This window comes from Esox lucius, chromosome 16 (assembly GCF_011004845.1).
Source record: "Esox lucius isolate fEsoLuc1 chromosome 16, fEsoLuc1.pri, whole genome shotgun sequence".
Classification (NCBI taxonomy): domain Eukaryota; kingdom Metazoa; phylum Chordata; class Actinopteri; order Esociformes; family Esocidae; genus Esox; species Esox lucius.
This window is the reverse complement of record NC_047584.1, coordinates 32,842,203-32,863,295: the sequence shown is the minus strand read 5'-3', so window position 1 is coordinate 32,863,295 and position 21,093 is coordinate 32,842,203. Positions and strand designations below refer to the sequence as shown.

The 21,093-nt window shown below is 42.8% G+C and overlaps 1 protein-coding gene across 1 annotated transcript; it reads left to right on the top strand.

Annotated features, from left to right (window-relative positions):
• Window positions 1–404: 404 nt before the first annotated feature.
• Window positions 405–3,321, top strand: pou3f3a (POU class 3 homeobox 3a). Its single transcript, XM_013137818.3, has one exon. It carries the CDS (start codon window positions 1,004–1,006, stop codon window positions 2,291–2,293), a length of 1,290 nt encoding a protein of 429 aa, XP_012993272.1. The 5' UTR covers window positions 405–1,003; the 3' UTR covers window positions 2,294–3,321.
• The last annotated feature ends 17,772 nt before the right edge of the window (window positions 3,322–21,093 follow it).

Genomic DNA, 21,093 nt, shown 5'->3' with positions numbered 1-21,093 from the left:
ACATCACTATCACAATTAGGCCAGTTAGGATTTCATTTTGATATTTATTATTGTTATTATTGTTATAAATGGAAAATTATATAGGCTATATGTGTAAATATATACTTGATATTACACCAGCTTTATAGCTATATTAGCCTAAATGCAATTTAAACTAAACTATAATATCCTAGAAATTACAATCCCAATATTAGGATATTTTGTTGTGATCATTTAATCAATTCCTCTGTTGTCTTTTCAGAGGAGAACCTTGCACACCCGAGGCTCTCCAGACCAGCCCGTCCCTCTCTGCGTATCGTCCAATCAGCGAGAGTCCTGCTCTCCGCTTCCGCTGTTAATTGGGGGAAGATGGGAACGGCGTGCGCTAGCTTGGCATAGGGTAAACACTCGCGTGTCCACGCGCTTTCAGGAAGGAACGGAGAGAAGTGTCAGATGTAAGAGAAAAAGTGAAGGAAGAAAAGAGATAAAAGCATGCGTAGACAGTTGTATTATTTGGAATTCTCAAACTCGTCAGATGAGAAGTGCAGCCGAAGGGAAGTCAGGAGTGTTTACGTCGAGTTAATGAATGGTCCTTCTCCGACAAGCCTCTTTCTACAAGGATCCTGAGAGCGACTTTTGTGGGAGATAACTAAATCTATACGCCCAGTACAACTTCACAGGACGCAAACCTTTAGTATTTTTATTCATCTGTTTGACCAATGGTTTCCCTAAAAGCGTAAATATATTGTTCAATGCACCAGCTACCATTTAAATAGTGGGATATAAATATTATGCATACTAATTGACACTGACAAACAAAACATTAACTTTTATTCGATTTTTTGTGACTCTTCATGGATGGATTAATTTGAATTATTGTATCTATTATATGGTATTTAGTATACCACATTATTCAGTACGCACTCTCTGCGTTTTTATAGATTTTTTTATTGCCTTGAAGCTTATTTTTTGTGTTAAGAGAAATTAACCCAACGACGGAAGAAGCAGATAACTCGCAGGCTTTATGGTTTGGGGAATGGCAACAGCCACCTCCAGTCCATATCTGGCCAGCAACAGGATCCTATCCACCGGCTCCGTGCACTCAGACCGGGGGGTCGGTGGCATGCAGCCGGGCAGCACCGCTGTCACCTCGGTGTCCGGGGGATACAGAGCGGACTCCTCGGTAAAAATGGTGCAGAGTGACTTTATGCAAGGCGCTATGGCGACGAGCAACGGTGGACACATGTTAAGCCATGCCCACCAGTGGGTGACATCCCTGCCTCACGCTGCCGCCGCGGCAGCCGCAGTCGCTGCAGCCGAGGCCGGGTCCACCTGGTCCCCCAGCCCGGTCGGAATGACGGGAAGCCCGCAGCCGCATGACGTGAAGAGAAACTCCGGCAGGGAGGACCTGCACTCAGGCTCCGCGCTACACCACAGGTCTCAGCACCTGGGCTCTCACCAGGCACACGCGGGAACCTGGGGCGGCACGTCAGCCGTGCACATAGCCAGCATGTCCGAGGAGCAGCAGCAGCAACAGTCGCTGATCTACTCCCAGACGGGAGGATTCACGGTTAACGGGATGCTCAGCTCACCCGGGAGCCAGAGTCTAATGCACCCGGGGATGGTGAGGAGGGACTCTCCTGATCTCGACCACGGCAGCCATCATCATCACCACCACCACCACCACCACCAGAATCCGCATCACCAGCAGCACCACGGCGGGGTGAGCCACGAACCGCAGTCGGACGAGGACACCCCGACCTCGGATGACCTGGAGCACTTCGCCAAGCAGTTCAAACAGCGCCGTATCAAATTGGGCTTTACGCAAGCGGACGTGGGCTTGGCGCTGGGCACCCTGTACGGTAACGTGTTCTCCCAGACCACAATATGCAGGTTCGAGGCGCTGCAGCTGAGTTTCAAGAACATGTGTAAGCTGAAGCCACTGCTCAACAAATGGCTGGAAGAAGCTGACTCGACCACTGGTAGTCCGACCAGCATCGATAAGATCGCGGCGCAAGGCAGGAAGAGGAAAAAGCGCACGTCCATCGAGGTGAGCGTCAAAGGAGCGCTGGAGAGCCACTTCCTCAAGAGCCCCAAACCTGCGGCACAGGAGATCACCTCGCTGGCGGACAGTCTGCAGCTGGAGAAGGAGGTGGTCCGGGTCTGGTTCTGCAACCGCAGGCAGAAGGAGAAGAGGATGACGCCGCCCGGGCTTCCTCACAGCCCTGAGGACGATTACTCTCAAGTCGGCAACATGAGCGCGGACACGCCGTCCCCCTCCATGGACTGCAAACGAATGTTCAATGATACGTGAAAGGTCTTCGGATTGCAATAAGACAATGAGAGGTACGCAGATTAGGAGCGAGCAAGATCAATAATCTTTCTTACTGTGACGCCAAGGAGGACTCGTTTTCACATGTCAAACAATGAAGAAACATTTTCCCCATTCGCATTACTCCAACCTCCAATCGCATATTCTATTTAATGAAAGGAGTATTTTAAATCATGTTAGATGATTTACACGTAATCTAACGGCTCGTGCAATGAGGGTCAACTCGTCAAGATCATATTTGTTCATATAATTTGTTTGGTCGCTTTAGGAAATCCATCAGTTTTCAGCCTGAAATATTCCAATAGCGTGTGTGTGTGTGTGTTCGTGCGCGCGTGAATCTGGGTTTGTGTACGAGTGCATATTTCTTAAACTTTAGTATAAGAATTTTTCCCACTTATTTTATTTGAAACATGGTTTTAAGAAAACCATAGTTTCAAGACTTTAACCTCTTTTAAAAGATCATGATAAGATGAACCTCTACATAATTCCACTTCTTATTTTGTAAATGTTCAAGTTGTGTAATATTTTATATTATGGAACAAACAAAATCATAGAAAAAAATGATTCATTTTTCAGCACTTAAACAATGGTTAGGCTTTTTTTTTTTTTTACAAACGAGTTAAGATAATATTTTATGAATCAGAATCTCTTTCATTTTGTTAACTCTGTTATCAGGCTACCAGGCTGCCATTTAGCATACCTAATCTAATAAATGTATTATAATAAGCAATACTTTGTTTTCCCTCAGAACGACGTGTTTGTGTAGTTGATGACTTTACCGTTTTGTTCAAATTGATCATCATTAGATTGTTATTAAAGGATAATAACAATGTCAATATGAGCACAAATTCACACACGCTGATGTCAGTGTTTGTTGTAACCTTTATATAGCCTACCTACCTATTTGTGATGATTTTAAAAGTAATTTATTTTTAGTGGCTATTTCATGAAAGATTATTGAGAACAATAAATTTGTCATAAAGGATACCATTGTGTTTTTTATGTCAGCTTACAGAAGTGGGCTTTATAGTCCAACTTTAAATATCTGATTTGAGTGTTCGGGAAGAGGCCTAATCGAGATCAGTATCACAGGCTATATGATTTACAATTATTTTATGACATTTCATATAGCTTATGTCTGAAATTAATTGATATGAGATAGTTGGATAGTTTAGATCCTGAATGTTGATTGGCTGAAAGCACTGGTATATCAGACATTAAGAACTGGGTAGTTTGGGTCCTGGACGCTGGTTGGCTGAAAGCCATTGTATATCACACCATAGAAGATGGGGATAACAAAAAGCATTTAAACTGTTGAAATCAACCTTCCAGTTTATAATGTCAATAAGGTACCTTGGGAGTTAGCGGTACATTTCGGCAAAGGCTGGTAAAAATGTTCTTTGGTTCCATCATGCTTAAGAATAACCTTTAGACCAGGTACAATAATGACCATAAACACAATTCTGTAATGTATCGTATAGGTGTGTGTGTTTTTGTGTGTGCCTGTGTGTGTATATATACATATACAGTACCATTCAAAAGTTTGGACACACCCATGGGACTGGTAATCTATATAAATATGTACAAACCTTTCTTAAATCTTAGGTATATTAGCTGTTATATTTAATCTTAGCCTATGTATTTAGAAAGCTGTAATTGTTGTACTTTTTAATCCCATATCAGAAATCCCATATCAGAAAACATCAATAGTTGCCTTAAATGTATTGAAGTGGAAGCGATGAGCCTAAGGCTTGTTAAGGGACATTACATTCTGCATATTAGCCCTCCACAGTGAGCCTGTTGTATAGCTTATTTACACTGTAGCAGCAGTATTGAATAGGAGGCTTTGGGCCACAGCCGTAATGAATTGACAGTCATGCATATGGTTCCAGTTGACTGCTTGGGAACTTAATAAATGTACAGTTCGGTCTGGTTTTAGTTTTAGGACTCAGACTTCTTTGTTTTGTACAACAAGCATGCACGCTTTGGAAAGACTCAAATTTTGCAGAAGAAATTTCAATTCCAACCCAAAGGCACACACTTCAGAGTATCTTCCATATTGAAAACTGCCACTGACGTTTAGAAAAGTACTTTACCTAGTCTCTTAATTATTAACAGTTCAAGCGCTCTTAAGAAACGTGTAAAAGTGCAAATGTTAGGCTATGAAGTAGATTACCCAAGACATATCCCAGTATACAACTGAATCTTTTGAAATTACAACTTTGTCATGGAAAAAATGAAACAAAAGCAATTTAGAGAAAAAATTATTGAGAGTTGGTCTATTTTTTTGTTGATTCTTTTCTTTTGCGCAAATTAATTGGAAATGGTTATTCTTATTCAGAAGTTGCTTTATAATAATAACAATTTTATGAATTTCTGGTTACCTAATTCCTCACAGCATGCTTACATAATTCTGGTAATAAAAAAAAAGAAATCTCTTGACATTTGACGTTGACCTATTAGATTTGTTTTCATGCATTACGTATAAATTAAGAAGTTTGTCCATAGAATATAGTGGCATACAAAATAATATCTCACTAATGGCATGACTCTGAAGCTGAGCAGGATTGTTCCTAGATGGTCCCTGGATGAGAGATCAGATGCAGCTGGAAATGGTGTGGAAGGGTCAGACAGAGGTACTCTTCCCTCAACTAAAGATCAATGCCAGAGGGCCGTCACAGGGAGATTGCCCAAGTAGGGTGCAGTCATTTCCATGCAACTTTCAACGGGTGTCCCATGGCACTGATCAGAAGAGAAGGACTGTTCACGCTTGTGTCCTGGCTACACTTTGAATATGGCACTCGATCCTAGTCATTCCCAGTAAGTACAACATGTTCTAACCAATAATGTATGTAAGTCACTTTGGACATCCTAAAATGTTTGGGAAGAACTGATGATAAAGTTTTTATGAGTGAAAATAATATGGGGCAGGTCATATAATCTGGGATACATATTATTTTCATATGATAATGAGAATGAGAATATTTTAAATGCAAACACATTGAGAAATGCATTTGAATTGTATTCAGCTGTCATATTTTGTGGTTCTCACTTTGCAAGACAGATTTTGGGGAACTGTCTTTAAACGTTGTTTATTTGTTTGGGGGAAATTCCAAATTATATAATGCCTGTAATTCCAAAGGACAGTTTTGGAAGCTATATTGAAGTCAGGAATCAGCTCTTGTAATTTACTTCATTTTATGTAACTACAAATCTGGAATTGGACATATAGTATTATTTTTTTTTTTTAGAGAACTGAGGCTTCTGGCCCATTCTCTCCCGTAAACATAGCTAGCTACAGAGATGAGCACAAATACATCAAAAAGTATCGGGATATAAATTACAAACTACTTGCTCATCAAACGCAATTAAATTAAATACAAAATACAGGTGTGAGAAAATGTATTTAATTAAAATACAAGTAATTTGTAATTTGAAAATACATACAAAATTATCATTTCAAAATTCATACAAAGTTACTATTTCAGGCATTTAGTAGATGCATAAGAAAAAAATATGAATGACCTGTTGCAATGTAATTCCTATGGCATTCAAATTGCCCAAATCACATAATTAAACACATAAGAATTATTGATATGTATGCATTAGCCAAGATGCAGTCACTCCCTTTCAATTTTAGTAATTATTCTTCATAATTCAAATTGTAAATTTTTATATTTGAAAAGACATTTTGTGTAATCTGCTATAAAGACGCAGACATTTAGCTTTTATGAAATACATTTTGCCCTTAGGAACAAAAGTAGCTAGCTTGATTTATCGCTGATGAAGTCTTCCATATTACTAACCATAAGATGCCACTGTCCCAGGCTGTCTGAGCATGCCTTCTGTCCTATAATGCCACCAGTGAGCAATATCTGGTAGTATATTTTACAACATACTTTACCTTGAGGCAATTTTCACTGAGCACCAAAGCAGCTTCTTTTGTTGGGTTGCTGGAAAGTGGTCATGAGGAAAATGAACAGTTTACAACGAGCAAACTGGACCCAACAGGATGTGTCAAGTGATTTACTTCCATCAAGTCAAAAACTGTGAGTGACTATATTTAGTAGTCCTATTTAGCCTGGTGATAAAAATTATTGTCTTTTTCCTTCAAAGTATTTTGTAACAAATTACATCTGATTATTTTCCATCCAGCAAAATACAAAATACATTTAATTGAAATACTGCCCATCTCCAGCTAGCTACAAAGCTATTTATTAACTTGCTTGAAAATATCAGCAAATCAACAAGCAGTTTAGCCTTTAAACTACAGTTAAAAACCAGGCAATGAAAACGCTTTAGCATAATAATCTAGCTAGCTAAAAACAAGTAATTTCATTCTCAGGCAACTGTAAATTGGTACAGCTAATGAGCCCTGCTATTACAAAGGATAATGTGTAATCTAAAATCTCTTAAAAGTGCCTCTCAGTATCAAGTCTCTCCCTTTAAATTATCTGGTCCCCTGTTCTGTTTACCTGGCTAGGCAAATGAGATGACATCATCACCGTGGGTACTGTGTAGCTGTGGGTTCTGCCAGTATGAAAAAGTACAAACTCGCTGCTGTAAATTACTCTGGATTGGATCGTCTGCTAAATGACTTAGATGTTAATATTTGTGTAATACATAATAATACATGTTAATATCAAATCATTACTCTAACTCTGGCAGACAATAGAGATGTTAAATCTGTGAACATGATATTCAATTACCTATATACTGGTACGTGCCCATTTGATTTTAGGCTTTGATGTTCAGTACTGAAAAACTTTCAATGTTTGTTGACCAGTATAAAATATTTATGTATTTCAAATGCGCAAACGAAAGTATTTCAGTGAAAATATAGTAAAACAAATCAGGCGATAGTTCATAAATCATTTAATACTCTTCTAATTTTATGCCAAAGTTGAATATTACATATTTTGGTTGTTCAGATTTCACCCTTTGACATACAAAGACATAATGTGTGTAATAATCATGATTTTATTAATCAAGTTTTTCAATTAATTTACTTTAATAATTGTTAAATAACTGAGGAGAGAAATGTTCAGTAAGAACAATTACAGTTTTAAACATTTTATTTTATATTTTTTGTCATTCACTTAAATATTGTTGGATACAAGACCTAAAGGTGAAAAAAGCCTTGACATAAACAAAAAGCGTCATTTTCAGTAGTGGGTAGCCATTTTCATCTTTTTACAAAAACAATCATGGGCAGGATGACATCATCATGGGCAGGATGACATCATCATGGGCAGGATGACATCATCATGGGCAGGATGACATCATCATGGGCAGGATGACATCATCATGGGCAGGATGACATCATCATGGGCAGGATGACTCCTAAGCCCTAATTTCAGGCTCCTAAACTCAGTTAAGATGATACTCAATGATGGTGATGGCATGTAATACTAATAACAAAAACAACAACAATAATAATTAACAGTTTACCTAATTTTTATGCACTTTCCATACAGTACACAAAGTATCAGGAGCAGAAAACAAACCAAGGAAGTTAGAAAATAATAAAAGGTTGTCCACAAGCAGATGCTTTGTCTTTGAAAGCTGCATCCTATGCAGATAAAGAGTTAAGGTTAGAAAACAATTATGCCATCCGCTGGAGTAAATGTTTCTGTAACCTAAGTATTTAGGTTAGGATCGGGGTTATGGTAAGGATTAGGCTGATGGTTAGGATTAGGGTGATGGTTATGATTCTGATAAAGTTTAGGGTTAGGTTGAAGGTTAGAAAAAAGCAATCACCTCTCAGTGAATTTGAATTTACAGCCATTGTAGTGTAGGTCAGAAGCGTTTCCACCTCTCCACTGTCCACAATGCTTTAGGAAACATGTGCTCTGTTTAACTCTAAACCCACCCACCACAACCCAAGCGAATGCTCTGTACCCTAACGTAATGTAACATGGCTTATAAATTTGTCTGTCACAGATTTACGTATACTATCTCATACATTTCCCTGACACTAGCCTGACCATTGTATTTAGTTATACAGCAGTATAGGAAAAGAAGGCTTTGGCCAGTCAGTTGCATTCCGGATGTTTGTGTTTTCCTTATTGCTTTCCCGTCAGTTCTTCCAGCGGCATTATGCCCTCTGGAATGGCAAGTGGCCAGTGGAGGTCGGCTGTCCCAGCTGGCTGCTCACCTCTGCAGCGGTTGTCAAGGTGACAGCCTGTCAGAGCCGCTTCTGAGTGGCGGGAGGGATTGAGACGAGAGTGAGTTTATCAGATGTTGGCTTTCGCTGGTATACATTAGGTCTGAGGGACAGTCGGCACCCTGTCCATCTCTCTGTTAAACAAACACACAGTCACACTCAAAAAGCATAAACCATTGTTCTCAGCTGACTTCTGAATTTCAACCAACAGAAAACAGAAAAACACAGGGAGGAAGAAAGGTCTCACTAATACGTCCCTAGACCCCAGTCTAAATTGTGGACCTGACTGTTAGATGTGGAAAGATGTTTGTGTTTTTGCGTGTCAGAATGAACACGTTAAATAAATGTAGTGGTCCTGTTCGATAACACAGAAACAGATTATTGAAGTATCCTGAACACCATGAACAGCAACTGCAGTCATTTCAGAGTTCCTTAGGAACGGATTTCCTTCATCTGACTGTATGTTGGGGACACGCATGTAACAGTTTTCCTTCATGGGACTGTATGTTGGGGACACGCGTGTAACGGTTTTCCTTCATCTGACTGTATGTTGGGGACACGTGTGTAACGGTTTTCCTTCATCTGACTGTATTTTGGGGACAAGTGTGTAACGGTTTTCCTTCATCTGACTGTATTTTGGGGACACGTGTGTAACGGTTTTCCTTCATGTGACTGTGTGTTGGGGACACGTGTGTAACAGTTTTCCTTCATGTGACTGTATGTTGGGGACACGCGTGTAAAGGTTTTCCTTCATGTGACTGTATGTTGGGGACACGCGTGTAACGGTTTTCCTTCATGTGACTGTATGTTGGTGACACGTGTGTAACGGTTTTCCTTCATGTGACTGTATGTTGGGGACACGCGTGTAATGGTTTTCCTTCATGTGACTGTATGTTGGGGACACACATGTAACGGTTTTCCTTCATGTGACTGTATGTTGGGGACACGTGTGTAACGGTTTTCCTTCATGTGACTGTATGTTGGGGACACGCGTGTAATGGTTTTCCTTCATGTGACTGTATGTTGGGGACCCGCGTGTAAGTATCGGAGGTGTGGTTACACCTGGGCCTGCGATGTGTGTGTGTGGGGGGGGGGGGGCGTGCTGGGCCTCTATCATAAAAATATCCTTTTTAATTACATTTTACATTGTGTGTTTCCATTATCATAATCGGAAGCCAGTACATCTATTGTACACCGATCAGCCATAACATTATGACCACCTGCCTACTATTGTGGAGGTCCCCCTTTTGCTCCCAAAACAGCCCTGACCCGTCGAGGCATGGACTCCACTGGACCTCTGAAGGTGTGCTGTGGTATCTGGCACCAAGACGTTAGAAGCAGATCCTTTAAGTCCTGTAAGTTGTGAGGTGGGGCCTCCATGGATCAGACCTGTTTGTCCAGATGCTCAATTGGATTGAGATCTGGGGAATTTGGAGGCCAAGTCAAAACGTTGATCTTGTTGTTGTGTTCCTCAAACCATTCCTGAAATATTTTGCTTTGTGGCAGGGCGCATTATCCTGCTGAAAGAGGCCAATGTCATCAGGGAATACTGTTGCATGAAAGGCAACGAACGGCAATGGATAGTGCATCCTGGTGCCATGTGTTCTCCAGGTAAACGACGAACACGCACCTGGCTATCCAAGTGATGGAAAAGAAAATGTGATTCATCAGACCAGGCCACCTTCTTCCATTGCTCTGTGGTCCAGTTCTGATGCTCACATGCCCATTGTAGGCACCTTTGGCAGTGGACATGGGTCAGCATGGGCACCCTGACTGGTCTGTGGCTATACAGCCCCATATAGATGCACTGTGTGTTCTGACGCCTTTCTATCAGTACCAGCATTAACTTTTTCAGCAATTTGAGCTACAGTAGCTTGTCTGTTGGATCGGACCACACGGACCAGCCTTCGCTCCCCACGTGCCTCAGTGAGCCTTGGCCGCTCATGACCCTGTCGCCGGTTCACCGCTTTTCCTTCCTTGGACCACTTTTGATAGGTACTGACCACTGCAGACCGGGAACACCCCACAAGGGCTGATGTTTTGGAGATGTTCTGACCCAGTTGTCTAGCCATCAGAATTTGGTCCTTGTTAAAGTCACTCAGATCCTTATGCTTGCCCATTGTTCCTGCTTCCAACACATCAACTTTGAGGACAGAATGTTCACTGTGGAGGGGTGGAGGGGTCTCTACAGATTTACCACTGAGAGCATGAGAAACAGGTGTGTGTGCGTGTCGGGGTGCTGTGTGTTAATGTGTGTGTGTGTGTGTGTGTGTATCTGCTGTACATTAAAGGAAGCTCAGGCCTTTGGGTTATATGGAAATGGCTCTTTCTCTGGCTCAACTTGTACATGTGAGAGGCCTGTTTTTGAGCGTGGGTTCAGTTCAGCCAGTAAGCTCAGGTACTCAACACTCACAACAGGTCAGGGATGTTCTCACGTTTCCTCAGAATGGTAAAAACCTGTTGGTGTTCATTTGTCATCATTGAATAACTCATTGTATTCAGTCTGAAGAATGCCTACAGGATCCTCCAAGTATCATCTGTTATAATGATGATAGGACCAGACCATTTACTGCTTATTTAATGTCAGAGGATGGTCAGAGTTCTTATCTAATGCCAGAGGATGGTCAGAGTTCTTATTTAATGTCAGAGGATGGTCAGAGTTCTTATCTAATGCCAGAGGATGATCAGAGTTCTTATCTAATGTCAGAGGATGGTCAGAGTTCTTATCTAATGCCAGAGGATGATCAGAGTTCTTATCTAATGTCAGAGGATGGTCAGAGTTCTTATTTAATGTCAGAGGATGGTCAGAGTTCTTATCTAATGCCAGAGGATGGTCAGAGTTCTTATCTAATGCCAGAGGATGGTCAGAGTTCTTATTTAATGTCAGAGGATGGTCAGAGTTCTTATCTAATGCCAGAGGATGGTCAGAGTTCTTATCTAATGCCAGAGGATGGTCAGAGTTCTTATCTAATGCCAGAGGATGGTCAGAGTTCTTATCTAATGCCAGAGGATGGTCAGAGTTCTTATCTAATGCCAGAGGATGGTCAGAGTCCTGATTTGGTGTTAAGGATCAGATGGACCCTATAAGTAAAAAATAAAGGCACCTGTCGAGATACAAATTCAGTATTACATACTCAGTGAGAATGCCTACACTATATATATATATATATAAAACCCTTTTTGGTTTCATATATAACACTATTTCCAAAAGTTGGGATGCTGAATGCAATAATAATAACAGAATGCAATATTTAGCAAATCACTTAAACCCTATATTCAATAGAAAAATAATACAAAGACATCATATCAAATGGTTATTATTTCTTAAAAAAATAAATGCCCACTTTGAATTTGATGCCAGCAGCATTCTGCATTGACTTTGGGACAGGGGCAACAAAAGACTGGACATTTTGTGTAACCCCAAAAAAAACAGGTGGAACATCTCACAAGTAATTAGTTTAATTGGCAACAAGTATAAGAAGAGCATTCTAGAGAGGATGAGTCTTTCAGAAGTAAAGATGGGAAGGGGTTCAACACTCTGTGAAAGACTGCGTAGGCAAATAGTGCAACAATTTAAGAATAACTTTTCTCAATGTAAAATTGTACAGATTTTGTGGATTTCATCATCTACGGTACATAATATAATTAAAAGATTCAGAGAATCCGGAGAAATGTCTGTACGCAAGGGACAAGGGTGAAATCCAATATTGGATGGCTGAGCTTTACGGGCCCTCAGGCGGCACTGCATTTTAAACAGACATGATTCAGGATATAGAAATTGAGGACACATGCTGATGTAAAATAATACATTTGGATGCATTTTCAAATTCCTTCAACAACAGACGTCCTTATATTCTGCACTCGAACAGGATCGCTGGGAGGAATAAAGTGCCACTCAGAGTGTGATCTTCGGGGCCTCAGGTGGCGCTGCATTTAAAACAGACACGGTTCTGTAGTGGACATCAATGCATGGGCTCAGGAACACTTCAGAAAACCATTTTGTGGCACTTTATGAAACTAAAAATATGACAAAGGAGACCTCGAACGGTTGAGCAGCTGAAATCCAATATCAAGCAAGAATGGGAAAACATTTCACTTGGAAAACTACAGCAATTGATCTCCTCAGTTCCCAAACAATTACAGAGTATTGTCAGAAGAAGAGGTGATCCAACACAGTGGTAAACATTCCCCCGTCCCAACTTTTTTGAAACGTGTTGCTGGCATCAAATAAAAAATGGATAGTTTTCCAAAAACAATAAAATGTCTCAGTCTAAACATTTTATATATATGTTATTTTCAAATAAATTATAAATATAATAAATAAACGAATGGCACATCATTGCATTCTGTTTTTATTTACATTTTATGCAGCGTCCCAACTGTTTTGGAAACAGGGTTATAAATCCTTTTCCACTGAGGAAAGATTTACTTACAACCAAAAAATTCTTCTGGGAGCCATAAAAGCTTCTTCCTTGGAAACCCAAACCCTTTTCAACCCCTTTTTCCCCCTAAAAGTGCACAGTACAGTAATATGAAAATTCAGGACACATGCTGATTGTAAAAGAATACATTTGGACGCACTCTAAAATTCCTTCCGCAGCATCCTCTCCTCCTCTCCTCACTGCCCTCCTGCAGTGTTCGCCAACCCTGATGATGCATGGGCAACACACCCCTGCCCTGCTCCCGTCCTCCGCGGTGGCAAAGTTAAGCCCTTTGGATTGTAATGTGATCCTGGTGGCAGCTTAGTGGTGTAGAAATGGGAGATAAAGCAGGAATTAGGGGATGAAAGGGGCCCTTTAAAGGGTTGTCTCATCAGACGCTGTAGATGGCCGCTCGGTGAATCTCAATTCTCGGATCTGAAGGTGTGTGTGTGTGTGTGTGTGTGTGTGGGGGGGGGGGTTGTTATAAATGTTCAGAGAACTGTAGTTTTCAAACTCGTTATACAACAGAAGCCTCATAGCCGAGATAGAAGCACCCCTGGAACGTAGAGCAGAATGCCAGGTGCACGTCCCTACAAACAGTGTATTGAACTAGAAGCCTTCAACTTTTGTTACACATTATTATCCCTTGGAATGACCAATCCTTTTTCAGAACATGAGACCACAAAAGTACAACACTTCCTGAAATAATCTCTTTGTTTACTATAATTAAATATTTTTCGGGGCTCTTTCACAGCGCCAAGCTAATCGGCCCTGTCTGGATTTGGGTCTTGGCTGCGCTGCGTGCTGTCTGGCTGCTGGGAAGCCCCATGAGTGATGCAGATCGGCGCGCATTGCCTGGGGAGGAGAAGGAATCCTCAGCAAAAGGGTTTTCCTGTTCTCATCACACACTAGCAACTCCCATGGGCGCCTGCAAAGCTAATTGAGGTTACCGGGTGTCTCATCACTTCCCGGTTGGACGAGCTGTGTGGGAAAACACAGAACCTCATGGCGAGGGTGGCGAGGAGGAGGGCAGGCCGCAATGTTCAGCTCTCCTGAATCCATTGGGATAAAGTTACATGTGGAATGGGGGTCCCTGGGATGCAGTGACCTAACTAAGTCACCTGAATCCTGGTTGCATTCCAACAGTGCCAGGGTCCCACAGAGGCCTCTAGCAACGTGCTAAGTGCCACCCTTTGAGGACGTTGGATACGGTTGCCTTGTCAATTAACACTCTAGCCACTCCCTGTGGTAGGTTTAGGTGCCTGCACGCTCAGTCCTGGTTGTTGGCTGAATGCAATCTCCTTCAGGGTGAGTTTGCCGGCAAATACAGCGGGGAGAACAAATATTTGATACACTGCCGATTTTGCAGGTTTTCCTACTTACAAAGCATGTAGAAGTCTGTAATTTTTATCATAGGTACACTTCAACTGTGAGAGATGGAATCTAAAACAAAAATCAAGAAAATCACATTGTGTGATTTTTAAATAATTAATTTGCATTTTATTGCATGACATAAGTATTTGATCGCCTACAAACGAATAAGAATTCCGGCTCTCACAGACAGGTGTCCTGGTGCGGTGAGCAGCAGCGCCACCGTGCCATAAATTCTGTTTCCCATTACACATTTGAACACATCCCAGACTTGTTTTGTCACGTCTTAATCATGCACACCAGGTCCCCATCTACTAATTTGTATGTGTTTAAATGTTTCCCCTCTGCTCCCCACAATGTGGATCTTTGTTATTGTCAGTTCGTGTATCGGTGAGTGTTGTGTGTATGTACTGTTTGAAGATTTCTTGATAAGACACGTTGTCGCGCACTTTTGTTTCATTAAGTCGATAGTATAGTGTTCCGGTCCCGTCCCACCGGGAGGAGACCCCGGGGAAGACCTAGGACACGCTGGAGGGACTATGACTCCCGGCTGGCCTAGGAACGCCTCAGTGTCCCCCCGGAAGAGCTGGAGGAAGTGTCTGGGGAGAGGGAAGTCTGGGCATCCCTGCTTAGACTGCGACCCGGGCCCCGGATGAAGCGGAAGAAGATGTATGTATGTATGTATAGTTTTTCCGTTCGTTGTTCGGTTTTGTTTTGTTTGTCAAATAAACCCACAAACGCGATATATGCCTGCGCCTGGTTCCTTGCCCAACACCACACCACACAAAGAGTGTGACAGAATGATCCACCTAAACTGGAACCAGCAGGCTATGACGGAGGAGGATCACCTGTGGAATCGCCGCCTCCTCTTGTGCATACTCGGCACGTTTCTCAACCGAGACCTGGAGCGGGAAGCTCCCTTTACCGTGGAGCGCGTCGAGCGTGTACTCGGGGAGGCGTGCAGACAACGGGCCATCACCAGCACTAAGGAGCTGCTGGCCCGGTACCCATTCCGTCTGCGGAGGGACATCTTCCCTTCGTCTGGGAGAGCACAGCACTCGAGGGCGAGGTGCCCAACACCTGGTCCGTGGTCCTCCACAGAACCGAGGCCTCCCCAGAAATGTTTTAGGGGGGGCTATGGGGGTGCCCGAGGAGGGCCCCTCTATGTCCGGTGCCTGCTCCACGGCACCGACTATTCCCTGCTGCCCACATTGTGGATCTTTGTTATTGTCAGTTTGTGTATCGGTGAGTGTTACGTGTATGTACTGTTTGAAGATTTCTTGTTAAGACGCGTTGTCGCACACTTTTGTTTCATTCAGTCGATTGTATCGTTTTTCCGTTCGTTGTTCGGTTTTGTTTTGTTTGTCAAACCCACGAACGCGATATATGCCTGCGCCTGGTTCCTTGCCCAACACCACACCACACGAAGAGTGTGACAACAGGTGTCTTTCATACAGGTAACGTGTTCAAACAGGTGCAGTTAATACAGGTAATGAGTGGAGAACAGGAGGGCTTCTTAAAGAAAAACTAACAGGTCTGTGAGAGCCGGAATTCTTACTCGTTGGTAGGTGATCAAATACTTATGTCAAATGGCAAATTAATTACTTAAAAATCATACAATGTGATTTTCTGGATTTTTGTTTTAGATTCTGTCACTCACAGTTGAAGAGTACCTATGACAAAAATGACAGACTTCTACATGCTTTGTAAGTGGGAAAGCCTACAAAATCGGCAGTGTATCAAATACTTGTTCTGCCCACTGTATGTCTGGGTGTGACAAAGATCACAGCAACTTGGCGAGATGTGTGTCAGGTGACAGACGTCTGAATCTCTGACTCTTCTGAACATGCTGTGGAGTTACTGCAATGATACTGCCATTATTTTTGGAGGGGAAGAAAATAGGGTTTCACTGGGACAGATATTTTATAAGAAATTCAACACTATTGTTGTTTGCTCCTTGGGGTTTAAGGCAAGGTGTTTTGTAAAAGCAATTTGTGACAACTGCTGCTGTAAAAAGGACTTTGTAAATACATTTGATTGATTGATTGAAGAATATGTACATGCATATTAAAACAGCACAATATACTTTATATAATCTATATTTTTGACTGTACCATCAGTTGGCTGGAACTGTGTATCAACCTACATATGAATGAGGATAAAAACACATAAAAACATTTCCAGTTACAATATGATTTGTAGTGTGCTTAAGAAAAATTTCACAAGCCTAAAATGTTGTGGTGTTCAATAAAGTGTTTTTGAGCAAACTCTCTGTGCTATTGCAGGTGGGGACCTTACAGTTGTTCGTCCCCATTTTACAGTGTACTATGCATTGTTTCTATTTCTCTTTCTGTCTGTTTCATTCTGCACACACACACACACACGCTCATCATGAATCTGTGTTGTATGGTGTTGTTAACTTTTCAGAGGCAGGTATGCCACCAGAAACTAACACTGATGAACAGACACCCTCCAACAAGCATAGTTTGGGGGTTTTCAGCAGGATGGGGGGGGGGAGAGAGCCTGTCACATGACTTCTGCTTTTGGCTGTTGACAAGGCGGGACTACATTTAAACTCCTCCACATTTACTGGATGGTTTGACAGTGCAGAAAAGAAACTCCCACAATGGGGAGGAGTCAGGATAGAGAAAAGAAACTCCCACAATGGGGAGGAGTCAGGATAGAGAAAAGAAACTCCCACAATGGGGAGGAGTCAGGATAGAGAAAAGGAACTCCCACAATGGGGAGGAGTCAGGATAGAGAAAAGTGGGAGCACGCATCGAGAACTGGGGTATAAATATAGAAGGGGGAAGTATGACTAGAGAAGGGGGGGTAGAGAGGAGGGAGTATGGATAAAGAGGGAGGAGTCTAGATAGAGAGGGGGGAGTATAGATAAAGAGGGGGGAGTATGGATAGAGAGGGGGGAGTATAGATAGAGATGGGGGAGTATAGATAGAGAGGGGGGAGTGTAGATAGAGAGGGGGGAGTATGGATAGAGAGGGGGGAGTATAGATAGAGATGGGGGAGTATAGATAAAGAGGGGGGAGTGTAGATAGAGAGGGGGGAGTATATATAGAGAGGGGGGAGTATAGATAGAGATGGGGGAGTATAGATAGAGAGGGGGGAGTGTAGATAGAGAGGGGGGAGTATGGATAGAGAGGGGGGAGTATAGATAGAGATGGGGGAGTATAGATAGAGAGGGGGAGTGTAGATAGAGAGGGGGGAGTATGGATAGAGAGGGGGGAGTATAGATAGAGAGGGGGGAGTGTAGATAGAGAGGGGGGAGTATGGATAGAGAGGGGGGAGTATAGATAGAGATGGGGGAGTATAGATAGAGAGGGGGGAGTGTAGATAGAGAGGGGGGAGTATGGATAGAGAGGGGGGAGTATAGATAGAGATGGGGGAGTATAGATAAAGAGGGGGGAGTGTAGATAGAGAGGGGGGAGTATAGATAGAGATGGGGGAGTATAGATAAAGAGGGGGGAGTGTAGATAGAGAGGGGGGAGTATATATAGAGAGGGGGGAGTATAGATAGAGAGGGGGAGTGTAGATAGAGAGGGGGGAGTGTAGATAAAGAGGGGGGAGTGTAGATAGAGAGGGGGGAGTGTAGATAAAGAGGGGGGAGTGTAGATAGAGAGGGGGGAGTGTAGATAGAGAGGGGGGAGTATAAATAGAGAGGGGGGAGTATGGATTGAGAGGGGGGAGTGTAGATAGAGACGGGGGAGTGTCTTGCCCAGGCCTCCATCCCCAACCTCAAGTCCCATGCAAGAGAAATATGAGGTCTGGGGGGACGAAGGGAGCATGTATGGGAACAGACAGACAGGTGCAGAGAGAGATCAAAGAGGTGTGCAGGGAGACAGACAAGACGTGAGACCAGAACGAGAGTAGCTGTGCTTTTCATCCCAGCCTCACAAGCACCACAGGAAGGCTCAGTGCTGCAGGAAAAGGCAAAAGAGAGGTGGGGGGGAGGAATGGGGGAGGGGAAGGGTTGGTTGGTTGGGAAAGAGACAGGGAAGGCCTTGAAATGATTTCCATGTGAGATGGAGACAGGCTTTTAGAGTCTGGAGTTGTTTTAGCCACATTTTTTAAAGTTGGATTGTGTCAGCATGTTTGTATGCATGTGTAAATGTGTAATCTACCGTGGGGAGAACTAGTATTTGATACACTGCCGATTTTGCAGGTTTTCCTTCTTACAAAGCATGTAGAAGTCTGTAATTTATATCATAGGTACACTTCAACTGTGAGAGACGTAATCTAAAACAAAAATCCAGAAAATCACATTGTATGATTTTTAAGTAATTCATTTGCATTTTATTGCATGACATAAGTATTTGATACATCAGAAAAGCACAACTTAATATTTGGTACAGAAACCTTTGTTTGCAAATACAGAGATCATATGTTTCCTGTAGTTCTTGACCAGGTTTGCACACACTGCAGCAGGGATTTTGGCCCACTCCTCCATACAGACCTTCTCCAGATCCTTCAGGATTCGGGGCTGTCGCTGGGCAATACAGACTTTCAGCTCCCTCCAAAGATTTTCTATTGGGTTCAGGTCTGGAGACTGGCTAGGCCACTCCAGGACCTTGAGATGCTTCTTATGGAGCCACTCCTTAGTTGCCCTGGCTGTGTGTTTCAGGTCGTTGTCATGCTGGAAGACCCAGCCACGACCCATCTTCAATGCTCTTGCTGAGGGAAGGAGGTTGTTGGCCAAGATCTCACAATACATGGCCCCATCCATCCTCCCCTCAATACGGTGCAGTCGTCCTGTCCCCTTTGCAGAAAAGCATCCCCAAAGAATGATGTTTCCACCTCAATGCTTTCTTCAGGTCATTGACCAGGTCCTGCCGTGTAGTTATGGGTTGATCCCTCACCTTCCTCATGATCATTGATGCCCCCCGAGGTGAGATCTTGCATGGAGCCCCAGATCGAGTGAGATTGACCGTCATCTTGAACTTCTTCCTTTTTGTAATAATTGCACCAACAGGTGTTGCCTTCTCACCAAACAGCTTGCCTATTGTCCTGTAGCCCATCCCAGCCTTGTCCAGGTCTACAATTTTATCCCTGATGTCCTTACACAGCTCTCTGGTTTTGGCCATTGTGGAGAGGTTGGAGTCTGTTTGATTGAGTGTGTGGACAGGTGTCTTTTATACAGGCAATGAGTTCAAACAGGTGCAGTTAATACAGGTAATGAGTGGAGAACAGGAGGGCTTCTTAAAGAAAAACTAATAGGTCTGTGAGAGTCGGAATTCTTACTGGTTGGTAAGTAATCAAATACTTATGTCTGATTTTAGACAAAGACTTATGTCTTAATTAATTAAAAATCATACAATGTGATTTTCTGGATTTATGTTTTAGATTCCGTCTCTCACAGTTGAAGTGAGAAAACCTGCAAAATTGGCAGTGTATCAAATATTTGTTCTCCCCACTGTGTAGAGGACCTGATGTCCCCACAAAGACAGTAAACCTGAAAAATGTGTTTCCCATAGGAATTTCTAGTCCCCACAGTAGAAGTTTTGGAGTTAGGCATAGGGAAAAAAACATACTTGGGCATAGTGCATGAAACGGGTTACTTTCAGGGTTAACAGTAAGGTTTAGTGGAAGGCGTTAGGATAATTGAGGTAACGGTCAAGGTAAGGGTTAGGTTTAGGTCAAGGGTTAGGTTTAGGTTAAGGGTTAGGTTTAGGGCTAGGGGATGGGAAACGTGTTTCTATGTTGTAGATCCCCACCAAGATAGAAAACATGTCTGTATGTGTGTGTGTGTCTGTCTCTGTGTGTATGTGTGTGAGTTTGTGTGTGTGTGTTCTCCTGTCACTAGTAGATCCAACAACACCCAACATCTCCCTGGACACATCTCCCTGGAAACATATCTCCCTGGACACATCTCCCTGGACACATCTCCCTGGACACATCTCCCTGGACACATCTCCCTGGTAACAGATCTCCCTGGACACATCCCCCTGGTAACAGATCTTCTTGGACACATCTCCCTGGTAACATATCTTCTTGGACACATCTCCCTGGTAACAGATCTCCCTGGACACATCTCACTGGTAACAGATCTCTAGACTGACCAAGCCAGGATCTGAATGAATTAGACTGACCATTTAAATACCTTTCAGAAACTAGAAAAGCAAGTTGTTTTTACAAACTGCCAGCAAAAACACCTACATTTTCTACATTCAGACTGAGTGCTGGACATGATTTTTCTTCAGCCTACCGTGTTTGCTCTCATAGTGAGTAATGTGATGAAGTATCCAGCTCTCTCCATCACAGAGGAAGGAAAGAATCTAAGCAAACATCTGTGGAATAATGGAGGGGGAAATGAATTCTCTCCCCACTAAGAGAGCGGTGTGCCGTGTCGTGTGGGTGTCACGGGACGTGACCGGCATGCATGCGCCCAGCCGGCGGAGTGGAACGCGTTTGACGGGTACGTTCGGCACGTGGGCGCGATGCCAATTTAGACAAGCTTGCACGCCCATGAACAGCATCTCGCTCTGCATGGCAAGTGTAAAGAGGAAGGAGGAGGGGTGGGCAGTGTGTGTGTGTGTGTGTGTGCGTGTGTGTTTGTGCGTGTGAGTCAGTACAGAAGACAGTAAACAGAGCTTCACTACTTTTTCGTTCATGCTCCAATATAATACAAATACCATATACGTGGGTCTAGTATAGGAATTGTGATCCGCATTTCTACATCTTAAATATCAAGGAAAGTATAGAAGCCTGCGTGAACAGGTAGATGATGATTTACTTTTTTACAAAACATTGGCATGCATGCATGCATGGAGCGGTTGACAACCTTGTGTGCGTGTGTGTGTTGTATTTGT